General features: G+C 57.7%; 9 protein-coding genes across 9 annotated transcripts; 4 read left to right on the top strand and 5 right to left on the bottom strand.

Moving 5' to 3' along the window:
* Positions 1 to 206: 206 nt before the first annotated feature.
* On the top strand, positions 207 to 1899 carry BKCO1_2600056 (siroheme synthase; the record flags this gene model as incomplete). Its single annotated transcript, XM_020273456.1, has 2 exons — positions 207 to 504; positions 563 to 1899. 2 exons carry the CDS (start codon positions 207 to 209, stop codon positions 1897 to 1899), a joined length of 1635 nt encoding a protein of 544 aa, XP_020130205.1.
* A 493-nt stretch (positions 1900 to 2392) lies between these two features.
* BKCO1_2600055 (autophagy-related protein 29) lies at positions 2393 to 4400 on the top strand (the record flags this gene model as incomplete). The annotated part of the gene is made up of 3 exons (XM_020273455.1): positions 2393 to 3170; positions 3235 to 4221; positions 4282 to 4400. The coding sequence occupies 3 exons, from the start codon at positions 2393 to 2395 to the stop codon at positions 4398 to 4400; spliced, it is 1884 nt and encodes a 627-aa protein (XP_020130274.1).
* A 536-nt stretch (positions 4401 to 4936) lies between these two features.
* On the bottom strand, positions 4937 to 5164 carry BKCO1_2600054 (uncharacterized protein; the record flags this gene model as incomplete). The annotated part of the gene is made up of 1 exon (XM_020273454.1): positions 4937 to 5164. One exon carries the CDS (start codon positions 5162 to 5164, stop codon positions 4937 to 4939), a length of 228 nt encoding a protein of 75 aa, XP_020130273.1.
* Positions 5165 to 6911: 1747 nt separating this feature from the next.
* On the bottom strand, positions 6912 to 9236 carry BKCO1_2600053 (60s ribosomal protein l37; the record flags this gene model as incomplete). The annotated part of the gene is made up of 6 exons (XM_020273453.1): positions 6912 to 7048; positions 7158 to 7229; positions 7318 to 7468; positions 7531 to 7639; positions 7935 to 9071; positions 9124 to 9236. 6 exons carry the CDS (start codon positions 9234 to 9236, stop codon positions 6912 to 6914), a joined length of 1719 nt encoding a protein of 572 aa, XP_020130272.1.
* A 245-nt stretch (positions 9237 to 9481) lies between these two features.
* On the top strand, positions 9482 to 13603 carry BKCO1_2600052 (60s ribosomal protein l37 protein; the record flags this gene model as incomplete). Its single annotated transcript, XM_020273452.1, has 5 exons — positions 9482 to 9679; positions 9738 to 9957; positions 10021 to 10425; positions 10969 to 11216; positions 11369 to 13603. The coding sequence occupies 5 exons, from the start codon at positions 9482 to 9484 to the stop codon at positions 13601 to 13603; spliced, it is 3306 nt and encodes a 1101-aa protein (XP_020130271.1).
* A 1444-nt stretch (positions 13604 to 15047) lies between these two features.
* Positions 15048 to 16319, bottom strand: BKCO1_2600051 (cdp-alcohol phosphatidyltransferase; the record flags this gene model as incomplete). Its single annotated transcript, XM_020273451.1, has 1 exon — positions 15048 to 16319. The coding sequence occupies one exon, from the start codon at positions 16317 to 16319 to the stop codon at positions 15048 to 15050; it is 1272 nt and encodes a 423-aa protein (XP_020130270.1).
* An 822-nt stretch (positions 16320 to 17141) lies between these two features.
* Positions 17142 to 18369, bottom strand: BKCO1_2600050 (nipsnap family protein; the record flags this gene model as incomplete). Its single annotated transcript, XM_020273450.1, has 2 exons — positions 17142 to 17626; positions 17709 to 18369. 2 exons carry the CDS (start codon positions 18367 to 18369, stop codon positions 17142 to 17144), a joined length of 1146 nt encoding a protein of 381 aa, XP_020130269.1.
* A 1158-nt stretch (positions 18370 to 19527) lies between these two features.
* BKCO1_2600049 (ubiquitin c-terminal hydrolase) lies at positions 19528 to 22387 on the bottom strand (the record flags this gene model as incomplete). The annotated part of the gene is made up of 5 exons (XM_020273448.1): positions 19528 to 20607; positions 20655 to 20817; positions 20866 to 20972; positions 21035 to 21787; positions 21842 to 22387. The coding sequence occupies 5 exons, from the start codon at positions 22385 to 22387 to the stop codon at positions 19528 to 19530; spliced, it is 2649 nt and encodes an 882-aa protein (XP_020130185.1).
* A 1045-nt stretch (positions 22388 to 23432) lies between these two features.
* BKCO1_2600048 (ring finger domain protein) lies at positions 23433 to 25776 on the top strand (the record flags this gene model as incomplete). The annotated part of the gene is made up of 3 exons (XM_020273447.1): positions 23433 to 23690; positions 23750 to 23919; positions 23970 to 25776. The coding sequence occupies 3 exons, from the start codon at positions 23433 to 23435 to the stop codon at positions 25774 to 25776; spliced, it is 2235 nt and encodes a 744-aa protein (XP_020130192.1).
* Between the last annotated feature and the right edge of the window lie 326 nt (positions 25777 to 26102).

Raw genomic sequence — 26102 nt, 5'->3', positions numbered from 1 at the left:
CGATTGCGCCATCGGCCATTCGCTGGAATTTCTTCAAAGGCCGCTGCGCGCCTGGTGACCCATAATTAAATGGCTGTGCCTCCGATGACACTCCGTGTCTGAATGCTTCTTCAGTCGCTTGAACTCGCTGCTTGTTGAGTCCCGGACCTGTGGCCTGACACTGAGGTCTGGTGTTGTGCATTCAGAATCAAAACGCCTCCCGCCCCATGGCTCCCGCGTTGCTCACGGCTGTCGACTCGACAGATCACGTCCACCTCATCATCGGCTCCAACCCGCTCGCCGGTGCCCGCTGCACACGCGCTCTCGAGGTCGGCGCCAGACCGGTCCTCATTGCTCCCGAAGATGCAAGCATACATTATGGTCTCATGAAGCGCATCGATGACGGGGAAGTCGCGTGGGTCAAGCGCGACTTCGAGGACATCGACTTGACAACGTTGGGCAGGGAAGAGGTTGATCGGGTCGTGGACGCTGTCTTCGTAACGCTGGGTGGCAAGACCGCTCTGAGTACGTCTTGCGCACATGGGGAACTCGCCTGGACTGAATACTGACCACCACTCCGTAGGCACCCACATTTCCACGCTGTGCCGACGCCTAAGAATCCCGGTCAACGTCGCCGATGCGCCGAATCTCTGTACCTTCACGCTCCTCTCCACGCACACGGATGGTCCGCTACAGATCGGAGTGACAACCTCTGGCAAGGGCTGTAAATTGTCCGCGCGCATACGCCGAGAAATCGCAGCTTCTCTGCCTTCGGATCTCGGCCAAGCAGTTGACAGGCTTGGTGTCATGCGGAGGAGGATCTGGGAGGAGGACCACGCCGCGGAGCTGTCCATGGATCCTGAGGCCGAAGAGGACGACGCGGGCCAGAGCGCGAACTTCAACAAATTGGTGACACCCGAGGATGCAGAGGCTGCGCGCAGTCGGCGCATGCGCTGGCTGGCCCAGATCTGTGAATACTGGCCCCTTCGCCGGTTAGCAGGCATTACGGACGAAGATGTGGAGGCAGTCTTGCGCAGCTACTCAAACTCTGAGAGCTCTGGTCTCAGCCCGGGCGCAGTGGATCAGCGCCGCAGAAGAGGCCGCATTATCCTTGCCGGCTCCGGTCCTGGCAATCCTGATCTCCTCACGCGCGCTACTTACAAGGCCATCATTTCCGCCGACCTCATCCTGGCCGACAAGCTCGTTCCTGAGCCCGTCCTCGCCCTTGTCCCTCGCCGCACGACCGTCTTTATCGCCCGCAAGTTCCCCGGCAACGCCGATAAGGCGCAAGAAGAGCTGCTCCAGATGGGCCTTGAGGGCTTGCAGGCGGGCAAGACGGTCGTGCGTCTCAAGCAGGGAGATCCTTACATCTACGGCCGCGGTGCCGAGGAGTACGATTTCTTCCGCGCTCACGGGCACATCCCGATCGTGCTTCCCGGCATCACGTCCGCCCTCAGCGCTCCTCTTTTCGCAGCCATCCCCCCCACACATCGCAGCGTTGCCGACCAAGTCCTTATTTGCACTGGCACTGGCAGAAAAGGCGCTGCCCCCGACCCGCCTGCGTACGTGCCGACCCGGACTGTCGTTTTCCTGATGGCGCTGCACAGGTTATCCGCGCTTATCGACAGCTTGGTGCTCGACGAGGCGAAGAAGTGGCCGAAGGAGACACCCTGCGCGGTGCTCGAGCGCGCGAGTTGTCCCGATCAGCGCGTCATCAGGACGACGTTGGAGTACGTTTGCGCTGCGATCGAGGAAGAGGGAAGTAGGCCGCCGGGTCTACTTGTCGTGGGCCTGGCATGCGAAGTTTTGTGGAAGGGAGGCCAGAAGTGGGTCGTCGAAGAAGGCTTCAAGGGATTTGAGGAGCTGAGCGTGGATGGCGATCTGGAGATGTTGAAGGGAGCCGAGGCGGTTGTTGCTTGAGAGCAGTTTCTTTTTTTTTTTTTTTGGAAAGCGAAACGCAATACTCCGCATCGATGGCGTTATGAGGAATTCATGGGCTGGGCTAGCAATCCAATGCGAGGAAAAAGCATAGCATGGCGAACAGGGGTGGTTACAAAAGATTCAACATAACCGCGACAACTAGGCATACAAACAAGAAAGATCAATCCAACCTTACCGTACACATACATGACGGTAGCTTCCAGTGGTTCCGAATGAGCTGCTACCGTAACGGCCTCCGGGATCGGCGGCGGCTCACCGACCGAAAGCGGCAAGACAACCGTTCTCAAGTCCGGGGAAAGGCCTTATCGGCTCCTTATCGCGCCGGGAGAGCTGCACGCCATCCCAGCACACCACCTTCTAGCTACCACTCGTGCACCTTCAACCGCCGTGCAGCCTCTCCCACCTTTCGACAACGTCACCCATGGTCACCATCCACGACTAACAACCCCTCAAGCCCAACGCCAAACCCACCATGGCGCCTCCTCCTACGCCCTCCGCCCTCGCCGCCGGAGCTCCACCGCCTCAAAGCTCAATAGCCTCGTCTTCCTCTCCTCCCCCTTCCAGCACCACCCACCGCCCACGCACCCGCACGCTCTCCAACGCCACCACAACCCCCAGCACCAAGCGCGCCAGCACCGCCGGCACCGCGGGCCCCGCAACGCCGCTGTCGGCCCCGAAGGTGCACTACACGGTGCTGGTGCGGCTGCCGTTCGCGCGCGGCGACTTTGTGGACCCCGCGCAGGTCGAGTGGGACGCGACCAAGGACCAGGCGCTATGGAAGATCATCAGCCGGCCGATGAGTAGCGGGGGCGGCGGTGGCGGCGGCGGCGGCGGCGGCGGCGGCGGTGGTGGTGGTGGCATCGGCACCGGCTGGGGCGAGCAGCGGCGCGAGATCAACTGGGAGGAGCTGGCGGCGCGGTTCGAGGTCGGGCAGGGGTTCATCCTGCAGCAGGCGGCTTGGCTGTATGAAAGGCATCTGCAGCATGTGAAGGCGCAGATGAGGAAGGTTGGTGGCGGTGCTGCGGCCGGTGGTGGTGGTGGTGCGGGACAAGTCACCGCAGCGGCGGCGGCGGCGACGGCGGCGGCGGGTAGTGGGAGCGGGAATGTGGGGAGTGTGCCGATGAAGAGGGGAGGGAGCGGCAATGGCGCCTCGTCTGCGGCGCAGGGAAGGGTGAGCGCGCTGTCGATCAGGTCGACGAGGGATAGCCCGGTGCCTTGGAGGCCGGCGATTGCGTCTCCCGTGGTGGGAGGTAGGTGGCTCGTATTGCTTTTCGCAGTGAGGGGGGAGGAACTGGCTAACGGTTGGTGTTGTAGGCCAACTCTCGCGTACGCCGTCGACCACGACTATTACCCAGAGCCGTCTTCAGCAGCAGCCTCAGAGCCCGCGGCAGCCGCTACGCAGCTCGTTTCGTTCATCTTTCCCGCCTGCGCCGCGCCGGGCTTCTCCGACGCTTGAGCCGACAGCGGAGACGAGCCGTAACCATAGCAGGACTGTCAGCCCGGCTTCCATGCAGATGTCCCAATCTGAATCGGAGTCTTCGTCTTCTGATGATGACAAGGATAACCCCATTCGTCGAAGCCAACTGTTCAAGCGCCCGCCGCGCTTCATGTCCCGCCCATCCAAGCCTGGTCTCCCCCGTCTAGACGACGTGGATATCGAATCCGACGAAACCGTAGACTACGGCAACCGCGCTGGCGACGAGCGCTCCGATGGCGACGATGACGACGACGACGACGATGAATTCCTTCCCTTCGCCGTGCCCACTCGCCGCCGGACCGCTCCCAACACCAAGCAGGCCCAGCACCAAGGCACCTCCGCCGGCCCCCGTCGTGCCCACACCCACCACGATCCGCAGCAGTCGGCGAGACCCGCATCCACCCGCTACATCCCCAGCGGCACCATCCGCGCATCCCGTCCGCCCCTGTCCTCCGTGGCGGCAGGCAAGCAGCCCATCCGCGCGGCGACCATGGACGCATCCTTCACCTCCACCAGCGACGCGCGCAGCACGGACGGTGACGATGCCGGTTATGGCGGCGACGGTGCCGGTGCCGGTGCCGGTACCGGCAGGCCTCGCACCAACAGCGGCTCGGCCGCCGCCATTCAGGGCGCCTTCGCGGGCCGCAGGCAGAAGCGACGCGCCGGCACCGTCACCGCGCCGTACTCGCCTTCTTCCGGCGGCCCGGCCAGCGGCGCGTTGAGCCCGCGGCACAGGGCCGAGTTGGCTCGGCTCAGCCCGGGAATGAAACGGGAGGGGAGTGAGGGGACGCCGAGCATGGGGAGCAGCTTTAGCGATCTTGACGGTGAGTGCTACGTTGGCGAAAAAACGTTGGTAGAGGGATTGCTAACTCGGTTCTGTGCAGATGCGAGCGTCACGCAGAGCGCGTTGGAGGAGCAGCTGCTCAGCCATATGCAACATCAGGGCGGGCTGAGCAGAATGAGCACGATTAGCCAGGCGTTGAGGAGTAAGTATTTGCCCTGATACGTAACCTCGACGGAAGCATCGTTTTGGTTCTCTGAACCATGTTGGGTCGGAGATGGTAAATTGAACGGTTATTTTTTGAGGCGCTGGATAGAACATTATAGAGGCAGGTAGGTGGCAATGGAGACTTTGAGAACTTATGATTCAGGTGATGGTGATGTAATGATGTTAAGCGGTAGGGGAAAGCAGATCATAGCAAGATGAGATTCAAAAGCATGAAGTGTTAGTGCTGACGAGCAAGTGCAACTATATCGCGGCCAGAGTGCCTCAACACATTCCGACACTGAATGTTTGCCAGCAGAGGCTTCGATCACCAAAAACAACCAGCACGAGCAAATGACATCGGGCTGCACAGTTATGTATTTTAAATTCTTTCCATCTGCCTATCTCTCAAATACCAGGTGTTATTCTCCTCCTCCGCATTTTCTCCCAACTTTCGCTCTTCGGACGACAATCACCACCCCAAAGCACCCGAGCGGGCCAGGTCGGAACTGGCACCCACTTTCCGCCAAATTGTGCGCGCAGAGAAAGGGCCCTTATTCGACCGCTGGACCACTGACGCTCTGCTGCGGCTGCCGGTGCATGCTCTGCCTTCTCTGCTGATAATGCTCTTGCATGCCATCCAGCTCGAGTGCTCCCAACACGGCTTGCACTTCGACCTCTTCCTCTGCACTGCGGAGCCAACCCCAGAAACAGGCCCAGCCGGCTACGAAGGCGACAACGCCGACGCAGACACCGATGATGATGCCACCGCCTTTGATCATGGTTGCTGCTGCTGTGGTGGGTGTTTCAGGTAGTGGAGTTGTTCTGTGTTGCGGTTATCTTGATCTCCGGATGGCGTAGACATGTTACTGATCTTACTGAGTGATTGGAGATTTTGGAAAAGTCTTGCGGGGTGTGTGTGTTGAGGGTTTGTCGACATAGGAGAAAAGATTTGTGCAGTCATAGATATTCAAGTAGCCGTGGTGCCTACAATGGCTGTTCACGTCCTATTGTGTCTCGAAATCAGTTTCACCTCATTTCCAGCTAACCTCAAAGCTTGTTACAATACAACACGGCAGGACAGGCCATAACATGACATAACGCACAAATGCAGAATGCCTAACATTATGCACATCCGTCATCATTTTTCGTTTTTAAAAATTCATATCACAAAATTCGGGACTGCCGCATTGAACCATTGCTGAGAAAGAGAGTCGCCCATCCACTGCCAAGTTGCAACATGATCCTGGACCCCCACAACTCGGAGAAAGCACACATTGCATGGCGGCTGCTGCTTGACTATGGACTACACGAACCCAACCGGTGAAGGTGAGGTGGTAACAGCTCCATACAACAGGAGCGCGCGGAAGCACATAGATGGTAGACCGCAATGTCCCACAAATGTCGACGAAACGTCACCAACCGAAAGTGAGGTGGAAGTGTTGGATTTCATAGCAGAACAAGGAAGGAAGCTAGCAACAGCAGCGGCGTGAACATCAACGATCGAATCAACAGTCTCGCGTGGCTTGATCGATCCGAACTTAGGCCGGTGCTGGTCCGTTCGAACATTAAAAGAGTCGTATCTAGGACATTGGCTGTAGGAATAGAAGGGGCGATTGGGGTTAGCTGCAGAAAAGCCCTTTACATTCCAGCATAATGTATTAGAGGGATGCATGCTGTACCAGCGGATTCAGCCTTACGGTAGCTATTGTAGTATGCTCAGCATCTTTGCGCGTGTTGTGTATTTTTGTCTGTCCTCACGTTGTTGCCCTTGGGTGTTAATGGTCGTCTCGATTCTATCGAATAGAAATATGGAGAAGTGAATTGGGACAAGAATTATTGATGTCATGGCGTTTGGATGCTCTTGTTCGTTATTGGAATCATCACTAAGGCGCGGATTCAGGAACAGACCACACTGCTACACCTCGCAAAAGCCCGCATCATCACTGACTGAAAAAATCTCGAGGGATTCATAGGAAAAATGGAGTATTGATTCATGGGCAAAGGCAGGCGAAAGCGTATTTGCGACCTTGCCCGGCCTGGTGGGAGAAGCTTCTTCAAATGTTCGGGATTTCAGACGAGGCTGACGGCAGATAATTTGGCGAAGTTTGACGTAATCGGGGGCTTTCGTCGTTGAAATTGTAATGTCGACGCAGGGGCGATTCAATTCGAGAAGTGCGCGAACGATAACAGTCGGTGGAAGATGAGACCGGAAGTAAATGGTTGATCCGGAGCTCCTAAATCTTAGTACCATTTCTTCAAAGATTGCAAAACGGGTCCAAATGTAGGCGCGGGTGAGCGGTTCCATTGGGCAATGTACTCGATGTTTTGCTCTCATCAAAGAACACGAGGAAGGAAAAGGACATGAAATCCTCCCTTCATTCAATCCAGGAATGCATGGCTGCCTCTTTTGCCCCCTGCAAGGAAAAGACTCCGATTCGTGTAGTGGTATACCCACATACCCCACGCCTTTTTGGAAGAAATTTCACCACTGTCCCCGCTTTGTCCCGTCTACGACTTCATCATAATCTACGCCGACGACCTCTCCTTGCGCTTGGCGATGCCCTGCTGGAAGTTGTTGCTGGCCTTGCGGGGAACGGTCTTCAGGTACCTCATGCGGCCGGAACCGGTGGTGTGCCTCCTCTTGGCCTTCTCGCCCCAGTTGTCTGCAACAAGTCCTGTGTCAGCCGCGGTCCGTTTGCTAAGAGGACCCGATCAAGGAGAACGGGGATGTGGTCCAGGAAATCTCGGGGATTCATTGCGGGGTGAACGTACAGCTGCGGACCTTGGCAGCGGGGTAGCCGCAAGAGGAGCAAGTGTGCTTCTGAACATGGAGGGAGCGGCGACCTGCAGAACTGGCGCATTAGTATTCCGTCCTTGACTCTCGTCCGCTCTTGCATCCTTCGCCGAGCCATTTCCAGGTGATTGTACTGACCGCAACGCCTGCAGAGGGTGTGCGTCTTGTTGTGGCGCTTGCCGAAGCTGGAGGTACCCTTCGCTGTGGTGGTCGTCAGTGCCTGCCGTCGTCGAGGAAAAGTCGCGCGGTCGCCATCGGTGCCAGGAACGTACTCATCTTGAATTAGGGACTGCAGGAGAGCAATGTTAGCACGATGCAAATTGGCAGCAGGCCGGAGCAGGTCGGGCTCACCGTTGGCGTCGATTGTCGTAGCTTCGAGGTGGTGTCGTCGGTGGTGTCGTCCCGTCGGGTCGCGCAGGCGGTTTGGCCGTTGTTCGAATTTCCGCTTAGCGAGTGTGTGCTGCACGTGACCCGATCTTATCGTTAGCGCCCACGTTCCTGCTCCAACACCACGTCCGACCGCGGCTCTCGGTTTGCACAGGCCAGAGGAACCCCCGAATGGTTCATAGGTAGGGAACAGTTCATTGGCAAAGGCATCTCTTAAGGAAATGAACCCTGCTCTTCAGTCGCCTCGTCTTAAGGCGTGGTTTATTGCACCTCCAATCTTTTCGCATTATTGTGTATGTACTTAACCGAGACTGCTTTCACATTCCCGTACTCCGTTGTCGTAACTGTTCATCCGTGGCATGCGCTACGTGCCCTTCAGTCGTCCCCACTCAGCGCGGATATCAACATGGCCGTCGTCGTCAACGACCTTTCCTCTATCCCATTCTCGGTCCTCGCCCTTCTTCCGCCAGCGGACATCCTCCTCGGTCCTCTCCCCTCCTTTCTCCCACTTCTTTACCTCCTCTTCCGTGAAACCAGCAGCCTTCAGTCTTTCCGCGCCCTGTTGTTTCCACCGCTGCCGATCACGCAAAGCCTCTAGCGCCATGTCCCAGTCATCATCCTCTGAACCAGGCTGCACGTCCTGCGAGGGATCGTAGTCAGCCGCAAAATGGGCATCCATCGTGGAAGATGCTCTCATGGCTCCACGCCCGCGCACACGGACTTTGGGTTGAGGGCGTGGAGGCATTGGGCCAACAATTGCCTCCAGGGGATCAGATTCCGACGCTGACGGCTTCGCACTGCGCGGTGGCCGTTCCGTGGTGGGCTCCTTCTGCTTCTCGTGGTTCCGTTCCTTTAAGCGGTCCCTCGAACCCTCTCTCGATGGCGATCTGCGCCTTCTGTGTTTGTGACGGCGTTCTTCCTCTTCAGATACACTCTCGGACCGTGTCTCCCGGCGAGACCTGTGTCGTCTGTCTCTACTTCCTGATCGGCTCCTGTGCCTATGCCGATGGCGTCGCTCAGATTTGTGACCGTCTTTGGTATCGTCATCCGTCGCGCTCCGATCGCGGTGTCTGCGACTCCTGTGCGAGTGTCGCGATCTGCGATGCTCTCGATCCTCCTCGCTATCGTATGAGCGGCGACTGCGTTTCCCCTTGTCTCTATGGTCATTCCGGTCTATCGATTGGTCGCGCGTCGAACGACGCGATCGGCGAGAGCCACGCTCGTCGTCCCGCCGCCGGCGGTGTCCTCTGTCCGACTCTGTGTCGCTCTCTCCTGTACGCCGTCGCTTGGAAGGCCTGGACTCGGCGCCCCCGCTTCTCCGATCTAGTTCGCGCGACTTGTGTGATCGCTCGTTGCTTCCTTGGCCACCGCTTTCACGAAGAGCCTTGAGTCTTGCTCTTGATTCCTCGGCCTCCTTTGCAAGAAGAGCTGCATTGTGATTGTCTGTGTCGCGCAGGATATTTCGGAGAAATCGCGTGTTTGGCTTGGGAGCCTGACCCGTTGGCCTGCTCTAAGTCAGCTTGTCTTTCAGGGCGAAAACAGTCTTGCGCTGCTCACCTCGTAGGCAGGAAGGCCTGAAGCCCTACGGAGGCGTAGCGTGCCGAGCTTGACCTCGCATCTTTCTTCAACAACTCCGCCACGTAGTTGTCGGAGAGTTCGTCAGTAGGCATTACGAGGAAATATCCTCGCGGTATCGCAACGCGCTGCCTGAAAGCACGCAAGGTGGGGAAAAGGTACTGATGGGCGCACACGCCGGGCAGTCGGAGTCGGCCAGTGACGTGAGGAAGCGGACGAGTAATCTTATCAGTCCCGAGGAGTAGCCGAGCGAGATCCACGCCGCCTGCCGCCAGTGATCCCCGCGGTTGCTGTCGCATTGTTTACAGTCGACAATAATCTTCCAGCGCAACAGAGCAACATGGGTACCGACCACACCGAGGCGATTGAGCGCCTGAAATCGCTTCAGAAGTCCCAAGAAATCAAGATAATCGAGCTCAGCAACGAGATTCGTCCACAGCCGGCCAAGAATGGCGACAAGCGCAATTCCGCTGCCTCTGAGATGTCTGCAGACGACGCTACGCCGGCCAGTCTGCAGGCTGACCTCGTTCACTACAAGGTATAGATCTGGCTGCTAGCAAGAGAGCACTCATGGCTGCAGCTAACTTCCCGTGTAGGAGCTGTTCTCCAAACTGCGCTTTAGCTACGTCGAGCAAGTCACCAAAGAGAAATACCTTACGGCGATAACTACGGACCCGCCCCCGATGATGGAGGCGGGTGAAAACGCGGAGCTTGAGGCACAATTGGTCGAAGTCAAGGCATCCCTCAAGGCACAAAAAGCCGAGGTTGCGGAGATGCTCGCTGAGCTCGAGCGCCGGGGGCGCGGTTTGAGCAAACGTAGGTGTCTCAGGAGCCTGAAGTGCGTTGGAAAACCGGCAGAGATCTTACCAGAGAGTATAGGCTACGAGTCAATTGAGCTGCGTACCGCTCAGCTCGAAGCACTTCCCGCCGAAATTGCCAACCTGGAAACCACGATCGCGAAGCTGCGGGAGACCCAGGCACCGCACCCAACGAACCCTTCGCTCTCGCTGCCACTCCCGGAGACACTTTCTGTCTTGGCAGCCAGGGAGGCCGAGCTTGCAGCGCTTGACAAGCAGCTGTCCAGTCTCGAATCGACGGTTCCGCGCAAGACGCGAGAGTTAGAGCGACTGGAGACAGAACTGCAGCCGTTGGAGGAAAAGAAGCGCAATACGGTGCAAGCGGCGAAGGAGGCACAGAGAAGGAGAGAGGCTGGTGAAGCAGGCATGGGCGATGATCTGGAAGAGCGTGGACGTTGGTTGACTGCGGTCGAGCAAGGGCTGAAAGGTATGTTGGAGGTTTAGGGCGGAGCTGAATTTGACGATTTCGATATGGCGTCTGGTGTCTTTCAGGGTAAGGTTATGGCGGAAACGATACCATGGGTGGCTGCGCGAAAATTGATCTTGTTGGTTGATGCTGATCTCGCTGGGCGGACTGGTGACATGGACTGCGGGTGATACATGATGCAGCAGAACAGTCACGGCTGTGGGGGTTGGAGATAATGATCATTGGGAAGCGATCCGATAGACTCGGCGTCCGGTGTCGGCAGCCAGGGCGATAGTCGGCTTCGCACCCGAGCGCCGACTCACTCGCTCGCAGCCCCGGATTTGACAGAGACCCGCGTAAATCACAACGAAGCTTGGCCCGCTTACGATCAGCACTTGGTTGACTGGCCACTGACGTAGCGAGTTGATCTGTATTATCCCAAGCGGTGACTACAGCCTGCGGCCAGCCCGGATGCCAGCGCCAGCCCCGCCACTCGGAATCCAACGATTGCAATCACCCCCCCAGTGGACGCCGCAATTCGGTCCGACGCTTATCTATGAGCAGCTCGCGATAAACATTTCACCACCAGATATTGTAGTGTCAGCCTTTGGGACGAGGTCAGTCGCGCCCGCGAGAAAGCAGAAGCGTTTCAACCTCTCATCGCTCCCCGAGGCGCCGCCTGCAACGAACAGCCGGACCAGACGCCCAGTACCAGCACCATGTCCACCCAGACAGAAGCCCCAGCAACGCTCTTGCCGCCGCGCAAGAAGCCTAAGTCGCGCGACGGATGCCAGCGCTGTAAAGTGAAGAGGGTAATGAAACCCGGTTCAGCCCACTCTTCCCCTCAGTTCCCCTCATTGCCCAACATGTCCATGTTTCCCCGTCCCGTCCAGAATGCGCAGTACTATATAACTTGATATCGTCCCGTTCGCTCATCGCAGACTAACATGTATCCGGCACGCAGCTCAAATGCGACGAGACCAAGCCAGACTGTCGCAACTGTGTCACTCGTGGCATCGTCTGCCCTGGCTACAAGAAGTTCATCAAGTGGAGCACCAAATATGAGGCGTACATGCCCGGTGCCTCGCGCACGCTTATTCTTGGGCCCAACCAGCTGAGGGAAGACAAGCGACTGAGGGATGCCGGCAGAGTCATCAATTTCGCCGAGTCGTCAAGTCCAGAAGAGGAGGAAAGAATTCAAGAGGCGGAAGAGCGCCCGAGGAAGCGGCTGAGACGGACAGAGAGAGCCGGGAAACCGCTCGGTGGCCAAATCCGAGATGCGGAGCAAGAGGAGAGGTTGGCGCGGGACAAAGACGATCAGGCACAGAAGCGTGCTGCGGCTCTCGAAGAGCACATTGCACGGGTAGCAAAGTGCGTTCAGCCGGTTCAACAGGAGCCTGAGGAGGAGGTGGTGCAAAGTATCGAATCAGGCGAAGACCAAGGCGTAGACAATACTGTGGCACCACCATCCACCACGGAACCGCCGGATACGGACGACTTGCCTGAGGACGATCCTCCGCTCCCCGACTTCAGCGAGTTTGAGATACCAGACCTCGACTTCTCCATCTTAGAGGCGTTCCCTACCGATGATCGTGCCAGCCCGGTAGAAGATGAAGAAGCCGAGGAGAACGTGGAGTCACATGATCTGGTCACCCAAAACGGCACACAAGACGACAGCCGGCTCTCACGCGAATTGCTCCGCAGCTTCTACGGCATGAACTCCGGCCCGTCCCGCGGCCCTGCTTTCTTCGAGCCCGGCATGGCTCTCGTGGAACACTACTTCAAGAGCGTCTGTGCGCTCTACTCCTCTTTCGACTCTGCTCTGAACCCGTTCCGCACAGCCGTAGGCCGCATCTGGGATTCAAGTCCTTCTGTGAACTACGCTATCCAGTCCATGGCCGCTGCTCAACTCGCCAACTTCTACCCGCAAATGGTCGTCATGGGTTTGGAGCTTCAACGCAAAGCGTACCAGCATCTACAGGACGACATGGCAATGGTGACAACTGGCTGTCAAAGCAGTGAGCGCGCACTTCTTGCTATCCTGTTGCTTGGCCTGACGGCATGCTGGCACGACGAGAGCGACCTGGGCTTGACGCACCTGGCGGCAGCGCGTGCTCTGATCTATCCGCGTCTGATCGCCCCGGTTCCTCCTGAGAACAACGTCATCCGGCGGCAGAACCAGTTCTTCGAGGAAAGCTTGATCTACTGGGAGATGCTTATCGGGTTCGTCTCACCAGAATCCGCCATCAACGACACCACAGGGCGTCACGGCAAGCCCTGGCAGTCCGCCGGCGGCAGCCTCGGTCCGCTGGGCATCGCATCTTCCTTCATGAGCGGCAACCGCAGCCACGCCTTCGCCAGCGGCAACAAGCTCCTCCCACACCCTTGGACAGGCATCGCTCCCAACGTCCAAATGCTCTTCGCCGAAGTCGGCCGGCTCGTCCGCCACGAACGCCTCTCCCACCGCGGCAACCAGTCGTCGTCTTCCTCCCCCTCCGACCCACCCGGCTACTCCACCCGCCCGCCGCCCACCTCGGCCCCAGCCCAGCAGGAGCAGCGCGACAAGCTCGCGTGGGCGACGCTGCTCGAAGAGCAGCTCCTCTCGTCGGACCTGCCCGCCGCGGCCGACCTCATCGACACGGGCGACGCGGCCACGGCGCGCCGCGACTTCGTGCAGCTGGGCGAGGCGTACCGCTGCGCCGCGCTGCTCGAAGTCTACCGCGTGTACCCGCGCATCCTCAAGCGGCGGCTGGGCGCCGACTCGGCCTCGCGCGGCTGGGAGAAGACGGGCATCTGCAGCCTGACCCCGTCCACCCCGGGCACCGCCCGCGAGGACACGGACCTGCGCATCTGGCTCAACAGCCTCGCCCTGCACGTCGTCGACCTCCTGCAGGAGATGCCGCACAGCTCCGGCACCTGCAGCACCCAGCCCATCCTGCTGGTCGCCGCCGCCGGCGAGATGCGCTTCGTGTCCAGCTTGGATTACTTTGATCTGCATGCCAACAACGAGAAGGTGCGGCATGCGAGGGAGTTCGTGAGGGAGCGGCTGAGCGAGTTTGCCAAGAGGTTGCCGAGCAAGCCGCTGATGCGGATGATGCAGTTGGTCGAGGAGGTCTGGAGGCGGCTGGATGCCGGCGATAGGGATGTCTTTTGGTTAGATGTCATGTGGGAGAAGGGATGGCAGACTGTTATGGGTTAATTTTGGCTGTTGTTTCGGTGCTGTATTTTTCTATTGTTCTATGTGAAAACTGGGTGTCATCGGAAGAATTACGACTGCATGGTATGAATACGAATGTTCTCATCGGACTTGTGTACATCAATGGTAGTGAAAATAACTTGTGAGGAGATGCCAAACAAGGTAGATATCTTTCATGGAAATGCTGGCTTTCTGGCATTAAATTCTCCGCTAAATTCTGTCGGATGTCCCGAATCTTAATAGTCGAGTCAATTTCTAGGCAACGAATATATTCACTATATTTAGTATATTGCTCACCAACTATACTAGACTTATAGCCTCGAACGCCTTATAAATAAAGGTACACGTAAATTTTCTTTAGTATCTAGCATAACGTGTAAACGTGTCTATTTCTCTCTCTTCTTTTAGTTTTATCTCTTCTTTCATGAAAAGTCTTATCTTGTATGGGGATTTAATATTTACAAACTGGGTTCATTTATCAGCCGAAAGCCCCTTTCCGATCCATGTGTCGCTTTTCGAAGGCAGCAATCCTGCCAGTATATCGTCGTGCGGATGTAGTTTCACTATTTTGATCGACCACGGCCTCACCTCGTCTTTCCTATCTGAGTAGGATTGTAAACGGGAATCACTAACAATTTTTTTTTTAGTGTAATCATCGAAAACCGCTGCTCAATGTAGTGTTTCAACTTAGTACTCCAGGCTGACTCTATTCCCTCACATTGCCTATCTTGTATCTTTTTTTGAAAGCCGTAAGCTCTACCCTGTACAATATCCGGAGCGTTGCACTTCAAACCCTGACGATGCTAGCGGTTACCATGATGAAATATATGAGCAAGTTCAGCATCTCGGGACAACAGGTGGTAATGCGCAGAGCGCAGACCATTCATTCTGGACTACGGCATCGGTCTTTCATTGGAAACCCACGGTACCTTCCACTCCAACGCCACTGATCTCGCTGCTTATGGTCGTCTAAGATCATATTTCATTTATATCATGCATACATAAAGAACGTTCAAATCGCCTTTCCCTTTCCCGAACGTTTGATCCCCACCATTTCCATTACCTCGCCCTTCACTCATCGTACACGATTTATGAGACGTAAGGTCAAAGAGGATTAAAAAGATACAGCAGCCGCACCAAGCATACGTACCGGCACCCTGAACCGTGGTCGCTGAGCAATAACGAGTGTCGAAAAGATGCTAATCGTGTCCTTTACATCTCCCGGGTGCCCGCATCTAGAGGGCTGACAATTCCATTCAATTCCCATCCCGCTCTTCTCTGCGCTGGCGAACTCCTTGATCATATGCTTCCGTGAGCTCGCTTCCATATTGCCAGTACGCGATCTCCTTCATCCAGCATTCATCTTCTTCCGGTCACGATCGTCATCACCACCACCACTTCTTTTCCACGAATCCTCCCGGAACCACCTCGTTCGTTCGAAGCGCGGCTATTTCTCCTTCTTCTCCGTCTCCTCCGTGTGAGGATGCTTGATCGTCAAGCACCAGATGTCCAAATAATCGCAGATGGTCCAAATGACGTCGACGACGAAGCTGCCGTACACGCCGATGGCCAAGCCCAAGCACATGAAGATGAAAGCGACCTGGTAGACGCCGTCGCCCAGCGCGCTCGGCCAGCCGGCGTTGCGCAGGGCGCTGAGGTCGAAGCCGTCGATGTGGGCGTTGGCGAACGTCTCGCGGATCCACGGGCCGAGGCTGTCGACGACGGCGAAGGTGAGCGGCAGGACGAGGATGTTGGTGCGCGGGAACGCCGACTTGCACAGGTGCGCCGTGATCATGCGGCCGACGGAGAAGGCGTTGATGAGGCCCACGTAGAAGACGAAGGGCACGAGGTGGGCGTTGAGGATGACGGGCTGCAGGTACAGGTACGTCGGGATGAGCGCCCACGCCGTGAAGAACGGCAGCAGGCCCAGCATGGCGCCGCGCGAGCGCTGGCCGCGCTCGCGGCGCGCGGCGATGACGTTCTGCGAGGCGCTGACGGTGTTGAAGACGAGGATGATGCCGCCGTACACCATGTACCATTCCGTCCACGCCATGTTGTACAGCAGCTCCGGCAGCCAGGCGGGCTTGTTGACCACGCCGATGGAGGCGAGCAGGCTGCGGCTCCAGAAGCTGCCGCCACCGAGGTAGCCGGTCAGGCCGAAGATGACGCAGAGCGTGAGGATACCTTCGACGGGCCCGGAGACGAAGCCGAGGGTGAGCGTGTGCGTGTGGTATTCCTCCCACGTCTGCACGTAAAAGGTGAGCAGGCTCGCGAAGAGCGTCATGACCGTCTTCCAGCCCTGGCCGAGGTTCATGGCGGCGGAGAAGATCAGGACCTCGAGAGAGGTGTTGACAGCGTCGACGCCGTGGTCAAAGAGCTCACCGAGCGGGCCGCTCTGGCGGGTTCGGCGGGCCTGGGAGCCATCGACGGCATCAAAGGTCTGGTACAGGAACAGGCCGACGGCCCAGCTGTAGTACACCCACGACGGACAGTCCTGGTCGAGGGTCGGTGTATACCACAGCAAGGTCAAGAAGTTCATGACCACGAAGCTGAAGCCAGTCAGAGTGATCAGGTTGGGCGCCATCCACATGGGAAAACATTTGATGACGACGTGGGTGTAGAATGGTTTCATGATGTACTGCGAAACCAGCGAATGGTCCACGCCCGAGTACTTGTACTCCTTCAGCCGCGGGAGCTTGTCCTGTCGTATGTACACCATTTTGTCGCGTTGTATCTGGTATGTCGCTGGCTGTGGTCGTCCTTGTCCAAGCTCTTTATGGGGCCGACGCCCGCTGTTGTCTCGTCTTTTCTGGACTAGGTTGTGGATGAGACCAGAGGTACCGCGTGCGGTTTAGTGCGTAGCTGTGGTCGAGAGCAGGCGCAAGCCGGAAGAAGCGTCGGCGTGCAAGTCGTCGTCGTGGCGGTCGTTGCGGTCGTGTCAGTCGTCGCAGCGGGGGAAGAGTATTTACAGAACGACGTGCGTGGGTCGAAAAAGTTGTTTTGGGTCGCGATTCCTGGCATTTCCGACGCGTTGGCGTCACCGGCGCCCCGCCAATTGCGACTGGACCGTGTACCATGTGCTCCTCCGCTTGAGCGGTCAAGCTCTGGCAGCTTTCACATGCTGCTCCACAACGCTAGTCACTGCCCTTGGGGTGTCATGCGTAACAGAGGAAAAAAGCCATTGGGATTTGGGCAACGCGAAAAGGCAAGCGTGCAGCTCTGCGTACCATGAAGTTGCGCTGTAGCTTCAAAGCGGCACGCCTGCCGTCCCGTCCACAACTGCTGATTCAGCATCCGTGCGTCAAGGTATCGGCCTGCGTTCAATATAGATTCTGGACGATTAGTGTGTTCGAACTGTGCATTTGCTATTCGCCTGAGAACTAAACCCATCGCATGCTCATTCTCATACCGTTCGCTAACGGGGACACGTAAAGCCTTGCAGCAAATGTTCTTCGTACTTTTATCGCCGCCTTAAAGACCTGGGGCCACTGCTCAGGCCATCCATTTGCTGTTCTTGGTCTGTATGTTGAAGACCGATCTCTCATGCAACAGGGCTCCACTTCATGGGGATCAGGATGCGGCTCTTCATCGTCTGAATGAGCGGCACCGTCTTGTGAACCGTCTCTCCCCAACCCTCGACGCTCCAGCTCTGCTCACGACGCTTCTTGCGCTCCTCCAGGTTGGCGAACTGCCAAAGGTGGTGCACTGTGTTCAGGTCACCGACCTGAACGAACCAGGCGCCGACGCCCTCCATGACCTCGCGCCTCGCATTGAGACCGCGCCTCCAGTGCGTCTCCCACTCCAACAGGTTGCCCGGGTGTAGCGTGTATGAGCGAAGTTCGAAAACGCCACCGAGTGAGCGGGGCGGGGTCGTCGGCCAGAACGAGAACTCCTGCATCAGGGACGTGCGCTTCGAGTTGATGAGCTTCTTCAGCTTGGAGTCGAACTCAGGGAATCCGGGATGCGACTGAATGTTGTGCAGAGAGGCGTGGTAGCCCTCGTAGCGTTGGTACTCCCAGATGTGGACTGTTGAAAACTCGCAAATCAGCCTCATTCAGCCAGCAGCAGCCCAACGTTCGAGCAGAAGTTGGGCGAGCCTGTGACTAACCGAAAGTATCGCAATCTCCGACCTCAGTCCTCCAGCTGCCGACCAGGTGCACCTTATTCTCTGGCAGGGACGCCATCTTCGGGTACCATTCGCCCACCAGCTTGACGTACTCATCCACCTTGTCGGGCTTGACTTCATGGAAGACGATCGAGTGGACGTACTTGCCGCGAGCTAGGACCTGCGAGAAGCTGCGCTCCATCTCGCGATCGAGGTTGCGGCCCTCGGTGGTGCCGTAGATGAGCCTCGACAGCTTGCCCTCGGATTTGCTGCCCTCCTGCGACTCCTCGCGAGCCTTTGCTTCTCCTGTAAGGTTGGATGCAAGTGAGCCAGTAGCTTTACCATTGGGAGAGGAAGGAGAAGAAGAAGAAGAAGAAGACGGAGAAGGAGAACCAGATCGCTTGTTGGGTACAGACGCAGACACATCATCACCGGCAGGGGACCTACTCTCTTCACGCTCCCGCTTTTGGTGTTGCTCCCTTAGCTGTTGGCGGAACTGAGCCTGCTTCTGGTCGAAGGTGGCAGCGCCATCGGGTCCGACGTCGGCGAGCGCTGGGGCTCGCGTGGACGACAGGCGCGTGGTGAGAGCGGTAAGGGAGCGGGAAACGCACAGAGACGCGGGCGCCGCGCGAGAGCGGACGGCGGGCGCGAGGCGAGACAGCATCGTGAATAGTGCTGTGGGGGAAGTGGTGTGCAGGAATGGGCGCGTGCCAGAGCAATGGAAGGGGAAGGGAGGTGGTGCGTGGTTCGCCTGCCTCGATGACGTTGGGCGGTGGAGCTGCAGGCGAGCTCAGGACCGCGTCGTCGGCAGCGGCGAGTGCAGCAGTGGAGTGGTGCAGGCGAGAGGGGTGTACAGGTGCCAAGGGGGATGGGCGTATGGGGACCGTCAATGAGTGTCTGCGTCTTGTACCTTCCCAAGTCCAGCGTCCGGAGAGTTACTTGCGTGGCCAGGGTCGGCCGTCTGAGGCCGTTAAAACGACTTCCCCGCACACCAACCCAGCTCCACACCCCAGCCTCGGCCAATCACCGCTCCTGCGCGCGCCCACCCTGCACCCGCCCGCACACTCATCCGCCGCTGCCCGTCACCATCGCTGCCGGGTGCAGAATGCGTCGGACAATGGTTTTATCGATCGGACCCTTACAAACCGCGCTTTAGCCATTGGCGCTGCTCCGCCCGCCCCCGCATCGCACCCGAGCACATCCCCCATGTTTCCCGAGTCGTGCCGCCGAACGACTCCCACCCTGAAGAGCTTTGTCGATCCCAACGCTGATGTCTCTTGCACATACAAGCCCATCGTGGCCACATCAAGAGATCATCAACCATTCGCATGGCTTTGCACATATGTTTGATCGAGGAACGTCTCACGTTTTGCTTCTGTTCCGGCCGTCTGTGCAACTCCTGCATGATCAGCCGCCTGCACCGTTTCTCTCGGGACATGGCGACCCCATAACGCAGCGAGAAGCCGCCACTACGAATGTCTTTCTTCTCTAGCAACATGCATTCATCCCCTATGCCTTCTACCCCGGACCCCAAGCCCCAAACGTCCTCGCTCCAGAAGTCAACTCGGATCCGCCCGTATAAGCTATCTACAGCAATCAGAAAGCCTGAACCTCCATTCCTATTCGTGCCTCGGAGCCCTGTACTCCCTGGACCAAGCCAGCGTCACGAGGTATCAGCCAAGCCCAGCCCCACCCCCACCAAGCTCCAACGACGCCCACCGAGTGTATGCCTTCAAACGCTGCCGAAACCATGAACTTTTTTTGTGAAGAGCTGGAGACTGAATCCCGAAAAAAGAGTGTTGTTAAGAGGAAGTAGCTGGGCCTACGGCCTGACCCGTTCGTAGAAAAGAATGTAGGCCACCTTATTATCCTTGGCCCCCTTGTCCGCCATCGGCGTCCTCTTACCCGTTGACGTAGCTGGGGTAGCCGTGCCATTAACGACGCCGGCCCACTTCTTGGAGCCAGCAGTGGAACCCGAGCCGTTAACCTGGCTCCAACCACCTTCAATCTGCGAGTCATCCTCATCAAAGCCAGCCTGTTCGTAGATACTCTTGCTGGCGCTTGCATTGTCCTTCTTGTGCTGTTCAAGTGCCTTCGCAAGTATACGAGGATCTTCCTCGCTGCCGCCTTCAGCGACATCTTCACTGCGGACGCGCCGAAGGACCGTGTCGTCCATCCGGATCCATTCTCGGCCATCTTGACGACGCACGTCCACCGTGTAATGTCCGCCGCTGGCTGTCTTTCCATGATGGTAGACGACACCAGTCAAGCGGTACTTGGGCTCGCCGCCCTTGACAGCCAAGCCAGCGCGCATGTGCTGCGGGAATACCTCCTTTGGAATTTCCAAGTCCAGAGGGTAGCCGACCTTCTTCCAGATCTTTTGAGTACCACCAGTGTTGTCGTATTGGAAACGCTTCAGATGGAGGATCAGCACCGGCGGAAGTGTTTCAATGAAGACCTGCTTCGTGGTAGAGGCATTAGGTCCACGAGGAGAGTTGAAGTCACCCTGAAGAGTCTCAGGCTTGGTCAAGGCCCTCAGCGCCTCCACGATGTTGTTAACGTTGGGAGCGCCAATATCAAGCTGCAGAGGCTGATAGGGTTCGAGCGTCACCGAGGTTTTCAGGCCCGGAACGCGAAGTTCTGAGCGGAGCTTCCCGCCAAACATTTTGGTGATGGGAGTCTCAGACTCAATGATCCCTGAGGACCTTGTGACGGATGATTTTTGCTTGGGTCCAACCTCATGCCACCCTTCAACCTGCGTCGAATCGGTGTTGGAAGTAGAAGCGCCATCGTCAGTCACGGTGGCGCTCGCAGGCGCACTCTTCATAACGTGGACACATTCATCGTGAAGGCCAGCCAAAAGGAAACCCAGGAACTCTTCAGCATCTTGTTGATGACCACGCTACAAAGGTCAGTATGTGAGACATCCGGATTAGAAGCGAAACTCACCCTCATATGAGAGAACCTTGGCTGACGCTTGATCACGTCGTAGACGAACTCGGGGGTAAATTGTTCACCATATTTCTCAAGTTCGGTATCCTTAAGTCGTAGTCTGAGCTGTTCCTGCGAGACTGCAGAGTCGATTATGGTGTATTCGCGCATGAACATTATCCTGCAAACATGTTAGAGGCGATGTAGCATCCGGTTGCATAAAACTTACATTGCGTCAAGCAAAGGTGTCTCGCTTTTGAAACTGTACGCCGCGCGCTTGCCCACCTGATCCAAAAAATCATAAAATGGTATACAGAAAACAAGGGTTTGAAGAATCTTGTAGCTCGTTAGAAAAACGGTGTTGTTGTCGGGTGAGACCCGCAGGGACGTCAACTTACAGAGTTCATATAGCACATGTTACCAGTATTTACAAGACCTCGAGGCGCAAGGAAGGCAATCTTGTTGTCGGCATTCACGTTGTAAGTCTGTAGCACGTCGGCAATCGAGTCGCTCTTGGTCGCAGCAAAGCCGTTGGCCGTTGAGATGGCATTGGAGCCTGAAGTGGCCGGGGCAGCAGCAGCAGCGTTCTGGGTCCTCACAAGATCAGCCCATGACTTCGGAGCTGATTTTGGCACAGGAGAGGGTGCAGTAGTAGTGCGTTCTGACTCGGGCGATGCGACGGGTGGTTGCTCTACACTTTCGCCACTCTCTTGTGGCACATCACAGCCCGCGCGGGGTTTCTCGGCGGTTGAAGTAGCGGTGCTAGCCTTGCGCTGAGAAGGTAACACAGCTGGCTTGATTGGAATGAATGGCACCGCAGGGATGGTAGCTTTGCGAGTATGTCCAGTTGCCGCCTGCGTCTGAGGCGTTGTGGGGGGTAAAGCAGACGAAGGTGTAGTAGGGTGGGTAGAATCAGCCTCTGACTGGGCTTGAGAGGTGGCGGGAGTCTCCTGCTCAGAGGCAGTAGCAGCAGCAGTAAGGTCTCGAGACTCAGCAGAATCATCTACCTGTTCTAGTCCTTCCGACTCTGCTGCATCCCTCGGCGGGAGCGACACGTTCGGCGCGAGCGCCCGGGGTTGCTCACGCCTGCGTCGCCTCTGCCGACGCGCCTTGGGCGGGAAAGGCTCCTCAGGGTTCGAGTACCAGGGAAGCTGCATCCTGTTCAGCTCATCTGCAATGCCTAATCCATCCTGCGGCGAACTTACGGGGGGATAGTACGGCATCTTCACTCCAGGAGATGGCGGCGCATGCTGCGACGCGAAGGACGGGTGAGATGTCGCGGGAAGGAGAGGCGGGGTCGCTATGCTCTGCGCGATGGTCGGCGTCGAAGGCGTCAGCAGCGTCTGCGAATGGACCGAGGGACTCGACGGCGCAGGCTGTGGCGTCGATGAATGCGCGACCAGCGGGGCTGGAGGCGTATGGGTATGGGCAACCGGCGGGGTGCGGACGGCGTGGCGGTGAACGGGGGCGACCGACTGGATGTGAGGGTGCGAGGACACGACCACGGGAGAATGTTGCTGAGGCGGCGGGGGCTGAGGGAAGGGACGAGGCGGCAGCGGGTGTTGATACTGCGGGTGGTATTGCGGCGGATGGAACTGCTGCGGGTAGTAGGGGTAGGCGCCATGGAATTGCGCGGGATGGTGGTAGCCGCCGTACATGTTCATCGGCACCGGGGAATGGGCCTGCGGCGGCATGTAATAGTGGTCGCCCTGCCGCCGAATGGCAGATGGTATGTGAGGTCCTGGCATCATGGGTGCGGCGGGGACGGGTGCCTCACAGTCAGCGCTGGCCGGTCAAGGACCTAGCGACCGACTTGTGAGGCGCGGGGGGACGGCGACGGAGCTGCCAACGCGAGCCGGCAGGAAGCAGGATGGGTGAGCGCCGGCAGGGTGGTGGGCGCTGAGGTGCGGCAGGATGTGAGGTGGTGATAGTGCGTCGTGGTCGGGGTCGCGAGGATGATCGGCTCGTCGACAACAATTTGGTGCAAGCCGTTAGAGATCGCCGCCGACTGGGGCGGGGGCGCGGCAGGCAATGGCTCTTCTGCCCGCTGGATGGTCGTGATGCAGGCGGCCTTTCACCAGCCTGTGGAGAGCTCGACGTTCTCGCGCGCGCCGGCTCCGGCGTTTGCGGCCTCTTTCAAGGTTTAGGAGCTTGCGGCTCACAAGGGCTGCTCGCCAAGCGCGGAGCGGAACGGAGGGGCAGCGGAGGGGTGTCGGGCAGTGAGGAGACAATGGGCGTGCGGGCAGGCTTCCCTCAGCCTGCACATCCCGAGATCACGTTTCAGTGTAGCGCGAGCGCTGTAGATCCGCCTTGGTCGCTGTTGTGCGTCTGCAGAGCATGGCGGCAACCTAAGCTCTCAACGTGGATGGGCTGACTAGCAGTCATTCTGAGGCAACAACTTGCCCCCCCCGCGCCACCGTCTTCGGCCGACGCCTCGCGCGCATCCAAGTCCCTGGCCACGCGAGAAGCCTCTATGCTCGACCGAACGTGTGCTGCTGTGACAGGACAAGCCTTCTTTGACACGCCGGCACCAGCAGCCACGGTTTCGCCGCCCTCTCAGTCACGTGCTAGAGGCACCATCCCGTCCCTCGTCGAACCAACGCTCCAGACCATCACGCCCCGAAGGACTCTCTCCTGCAAGTCCGCCTTCGGGGGACCAGCGTTTTCACCCTCCCAATCCCATTGCACCCGGCCCTCGGGTATTTCCCTCGCAACCTTTCGCGCCTCCGGCCAGCTGCTGCCGCCGAACAAGCCGTCGGCGGGGTCTTTGCCGCATCGTCATAGCTGCGGTGCGTCATGTCCGCGCATCCGCCGGGTGCGATAGCCGCCTCCAAGTCAGCCAACACCGCGGCTCAACTCTCCCCTCAAGCACAATCCAGCTCGTCACCTGCTGGCGATAGCTACAGTCAGCGTCGCGCCGGCGGTTCTGGCAGTTTCGGAGCGGGGGCAGCGTCGCGAGCTTACCCCTCGCCACGCCACAATCAGGCCTCGAAGAGGAAGCACAAGTCTGCTAAACGCCCTGGGCTGGCGGATGAGGATGCCATTGCGGAGGCTGTAAGCTTCCTTCCACTTTCCCTTTGGTGAATGCGACGCTGATACGAGACGCGCCACAGGTCGCTATGCGTTCCACCAGCAGTCGCAAGGGCCAGACTTCCATCACCCATCTGATGAACTTTAGTCTGCCCCCGCGCCCTCAGAACCACGGATATGGACATGGTCGTTCCTATAGGAGAAATCCAGCGTGGGGCCCAGGCTCGGGCTACCATGCAGTGGACAAGGCGCGGTGAGTGGATGCGTGATCGCGACTTATCGGAGCGCTCTAACGTGGCTCAGATATGTCCACGCGAATTATCGCTTCATTGTCGACCCTCGCGGTGACTATCAAAAGCAGGCCATTGACGCGGATGTCCACTTGGACTGGAACAATGTCCTACAAGTTCTGGCATCTGCTCAGTCGCAGTCTGCTTCCTGCCCGATCTGTTTGGAAACACCCGTCGCACCTCGGATGGCGAGATGCGGCCACATCTTTTGCTTGCCATGTTTGATTCGTTTCATGCATGCTGAGGTTGAGACCAAGCTTCCAGAGAAGAAGGCGAAATCGAAAAAGTGTCCGATTTGCGAAGATAACATCTACATGTCCGACACTAGACCTACACGTTTTTACATTGGACAAGAAGGCGAGCCTCCGCGAGAGGGTGCAGACGTTGTTCTGCGATTAGTCATGCGGTCCTCTGGCAGTATGCTTGCTCTGCCCAGAGATGGTGCAGATGCTCTGCCGAAGGGTGAAGAGGTCCCTTGGTACATAGCTGCCGAGGTCATGGACTTTGCCCGGATCATGAAGGGTAGCGAGGACTACATGGTCGAGCAGCTGGAAAGAGACATCCGAGAGATCGAGCGTCAAGCCAGAGAGGACGAGGTTATGTTTGGCGAGGATAACATGGAGTGGACCAAAAAAGCTATCCGGATGATCAAGGAATCGAAGGAAAAAACCAAGGGTATCGGAAACCCTCCCACATCTACTACGAAGCCGCCAGAGAACAAAGCAAAAAAACCTGGTGCGCCGACGGAGGTATCACATATCGACTCATCCTGTACCGCCCTCGCAGACTCGAACTCCGAGCAAACACCGACCAACGAGGAAGGCCCTGTACCGGTGAACACAAGTGTTCACCCCGGAAGCGCCGTTCCTGAGCAAGTTTCTTCGGGCAGCTCTGGCGAGCCGCAGTCGGCAAGTGCAAGCAATCTCTCCAAGTCGCTGGCCGAATTTCGGAACCGTCAACCCGATGGGCAGACGCCGTCCGAATATTACTTTTACCAAGCCTTGCTTCACTACTACCTTTCGCCTTTGGACATTCGCATCCTCAAAGCGGCATTCGGTACCTTCGCTTCTTTCCCTTCAACGATTTTGCCAAGAGTAGAGCGAGTGTCGACCGGTCACGTTGTAGACGACGACTTGCGTAAGCGCACAAAGTACCTGGCGCACTTACCATACGGGTGTGAAGTTGGCTTTCTAGAATGCGATTGGACGGACACGGTTGCTCCCGAGATTCTGGAGAAGTTCAAAAGCGAGATTGAGCGGAGACGGAAGCGGAATCAGGACAAGGAGATGAAGGAAGAGAAGGCGCGTGTGCGGGCGGAAAGAGAGGAGGACCAAAAGGCGTACGCACAAGCTCGACGAAAAAGGAACAGTATTTCCAATACGGGCTTCACGGCCGACGACTTCCAGCCCTTGGTATCTACAGAGGTGTCGGGATCTGTTGAGGCTGACGGCGCCTCATCATCACCTCCGTACGCCCAACGGCAAGGTTCTGCCTTTGCGTCGCTCGCTTCCCCTTCGACGAGCCCAAGTGCGCCTCGAACAGTTTGGGGCACGACAGCTATCCCAGGATCAAGTCCGGTGCTGCAAGCGTCTATGCACGAGCACGACGCGGATGATGGCTGGCTTCAAGGCTGGGAGAAAGAACTGCTAGGGGAGGATGAGATGATCGCGCAGGCACAGGCCTTGTCTCTTGGGAATGGCGAGAGCTCAAGTGCTGGAGCAGGGGGAGGCGGAGGCGGCGGAGGCGGCGGAGGTGGCGGAGGAAAGAAGAAGAAAAAGAAGATAACACTGATGAGCACTGGTGTGCGGAGAGGGGCGTGAGGGTGGAGGAATATTGTCAGGGGTGTGATTGGCCAGGACGGACCGGGTACCTTGCAGGAGGCTTCGCGAAGGAAGGTCAGCGGCTTGGTATTCTAGTGTAAACAAAATTTCCTCCACACGGCACGTCTAGCAAAATTTCTAACGGCGCTATCGACGACGGCGGCTCGGTTGATGCAAGTGACGGGGATGTCGAGCAATAAGAGGTGTAGTGATGTAATTTAGGGCGTTAGCTCGAGCACGGCGGCGGCAGCGGGCCTTTTCAAATTTGGCGGTGTCACAGTGTCAACAAGGCCGAGGAAGGTACGATTTGCAACAACAACCCTCCG

The sequence above is a fragment of the Diplodia corticola genome, assembly GCF_001883845.1.
Source record: "Diplodia corticola strain CBS 112549 chromosome Unknown scaffold26, whole genome shotgun sequence".
Classification (NCBI taxonomy): Eukaryota; Fungi; Ascomycota; class Dothideomycetes; order Botryosphaeriales; family Botryosphaeriaceae; genus Diplodia; species Diplodia corticola.
The sequence above is the reverse complement of the archived record's forward strand: the minus strand, read 5'-3'. Positions and strand labels throughout refer to the sequence as shown.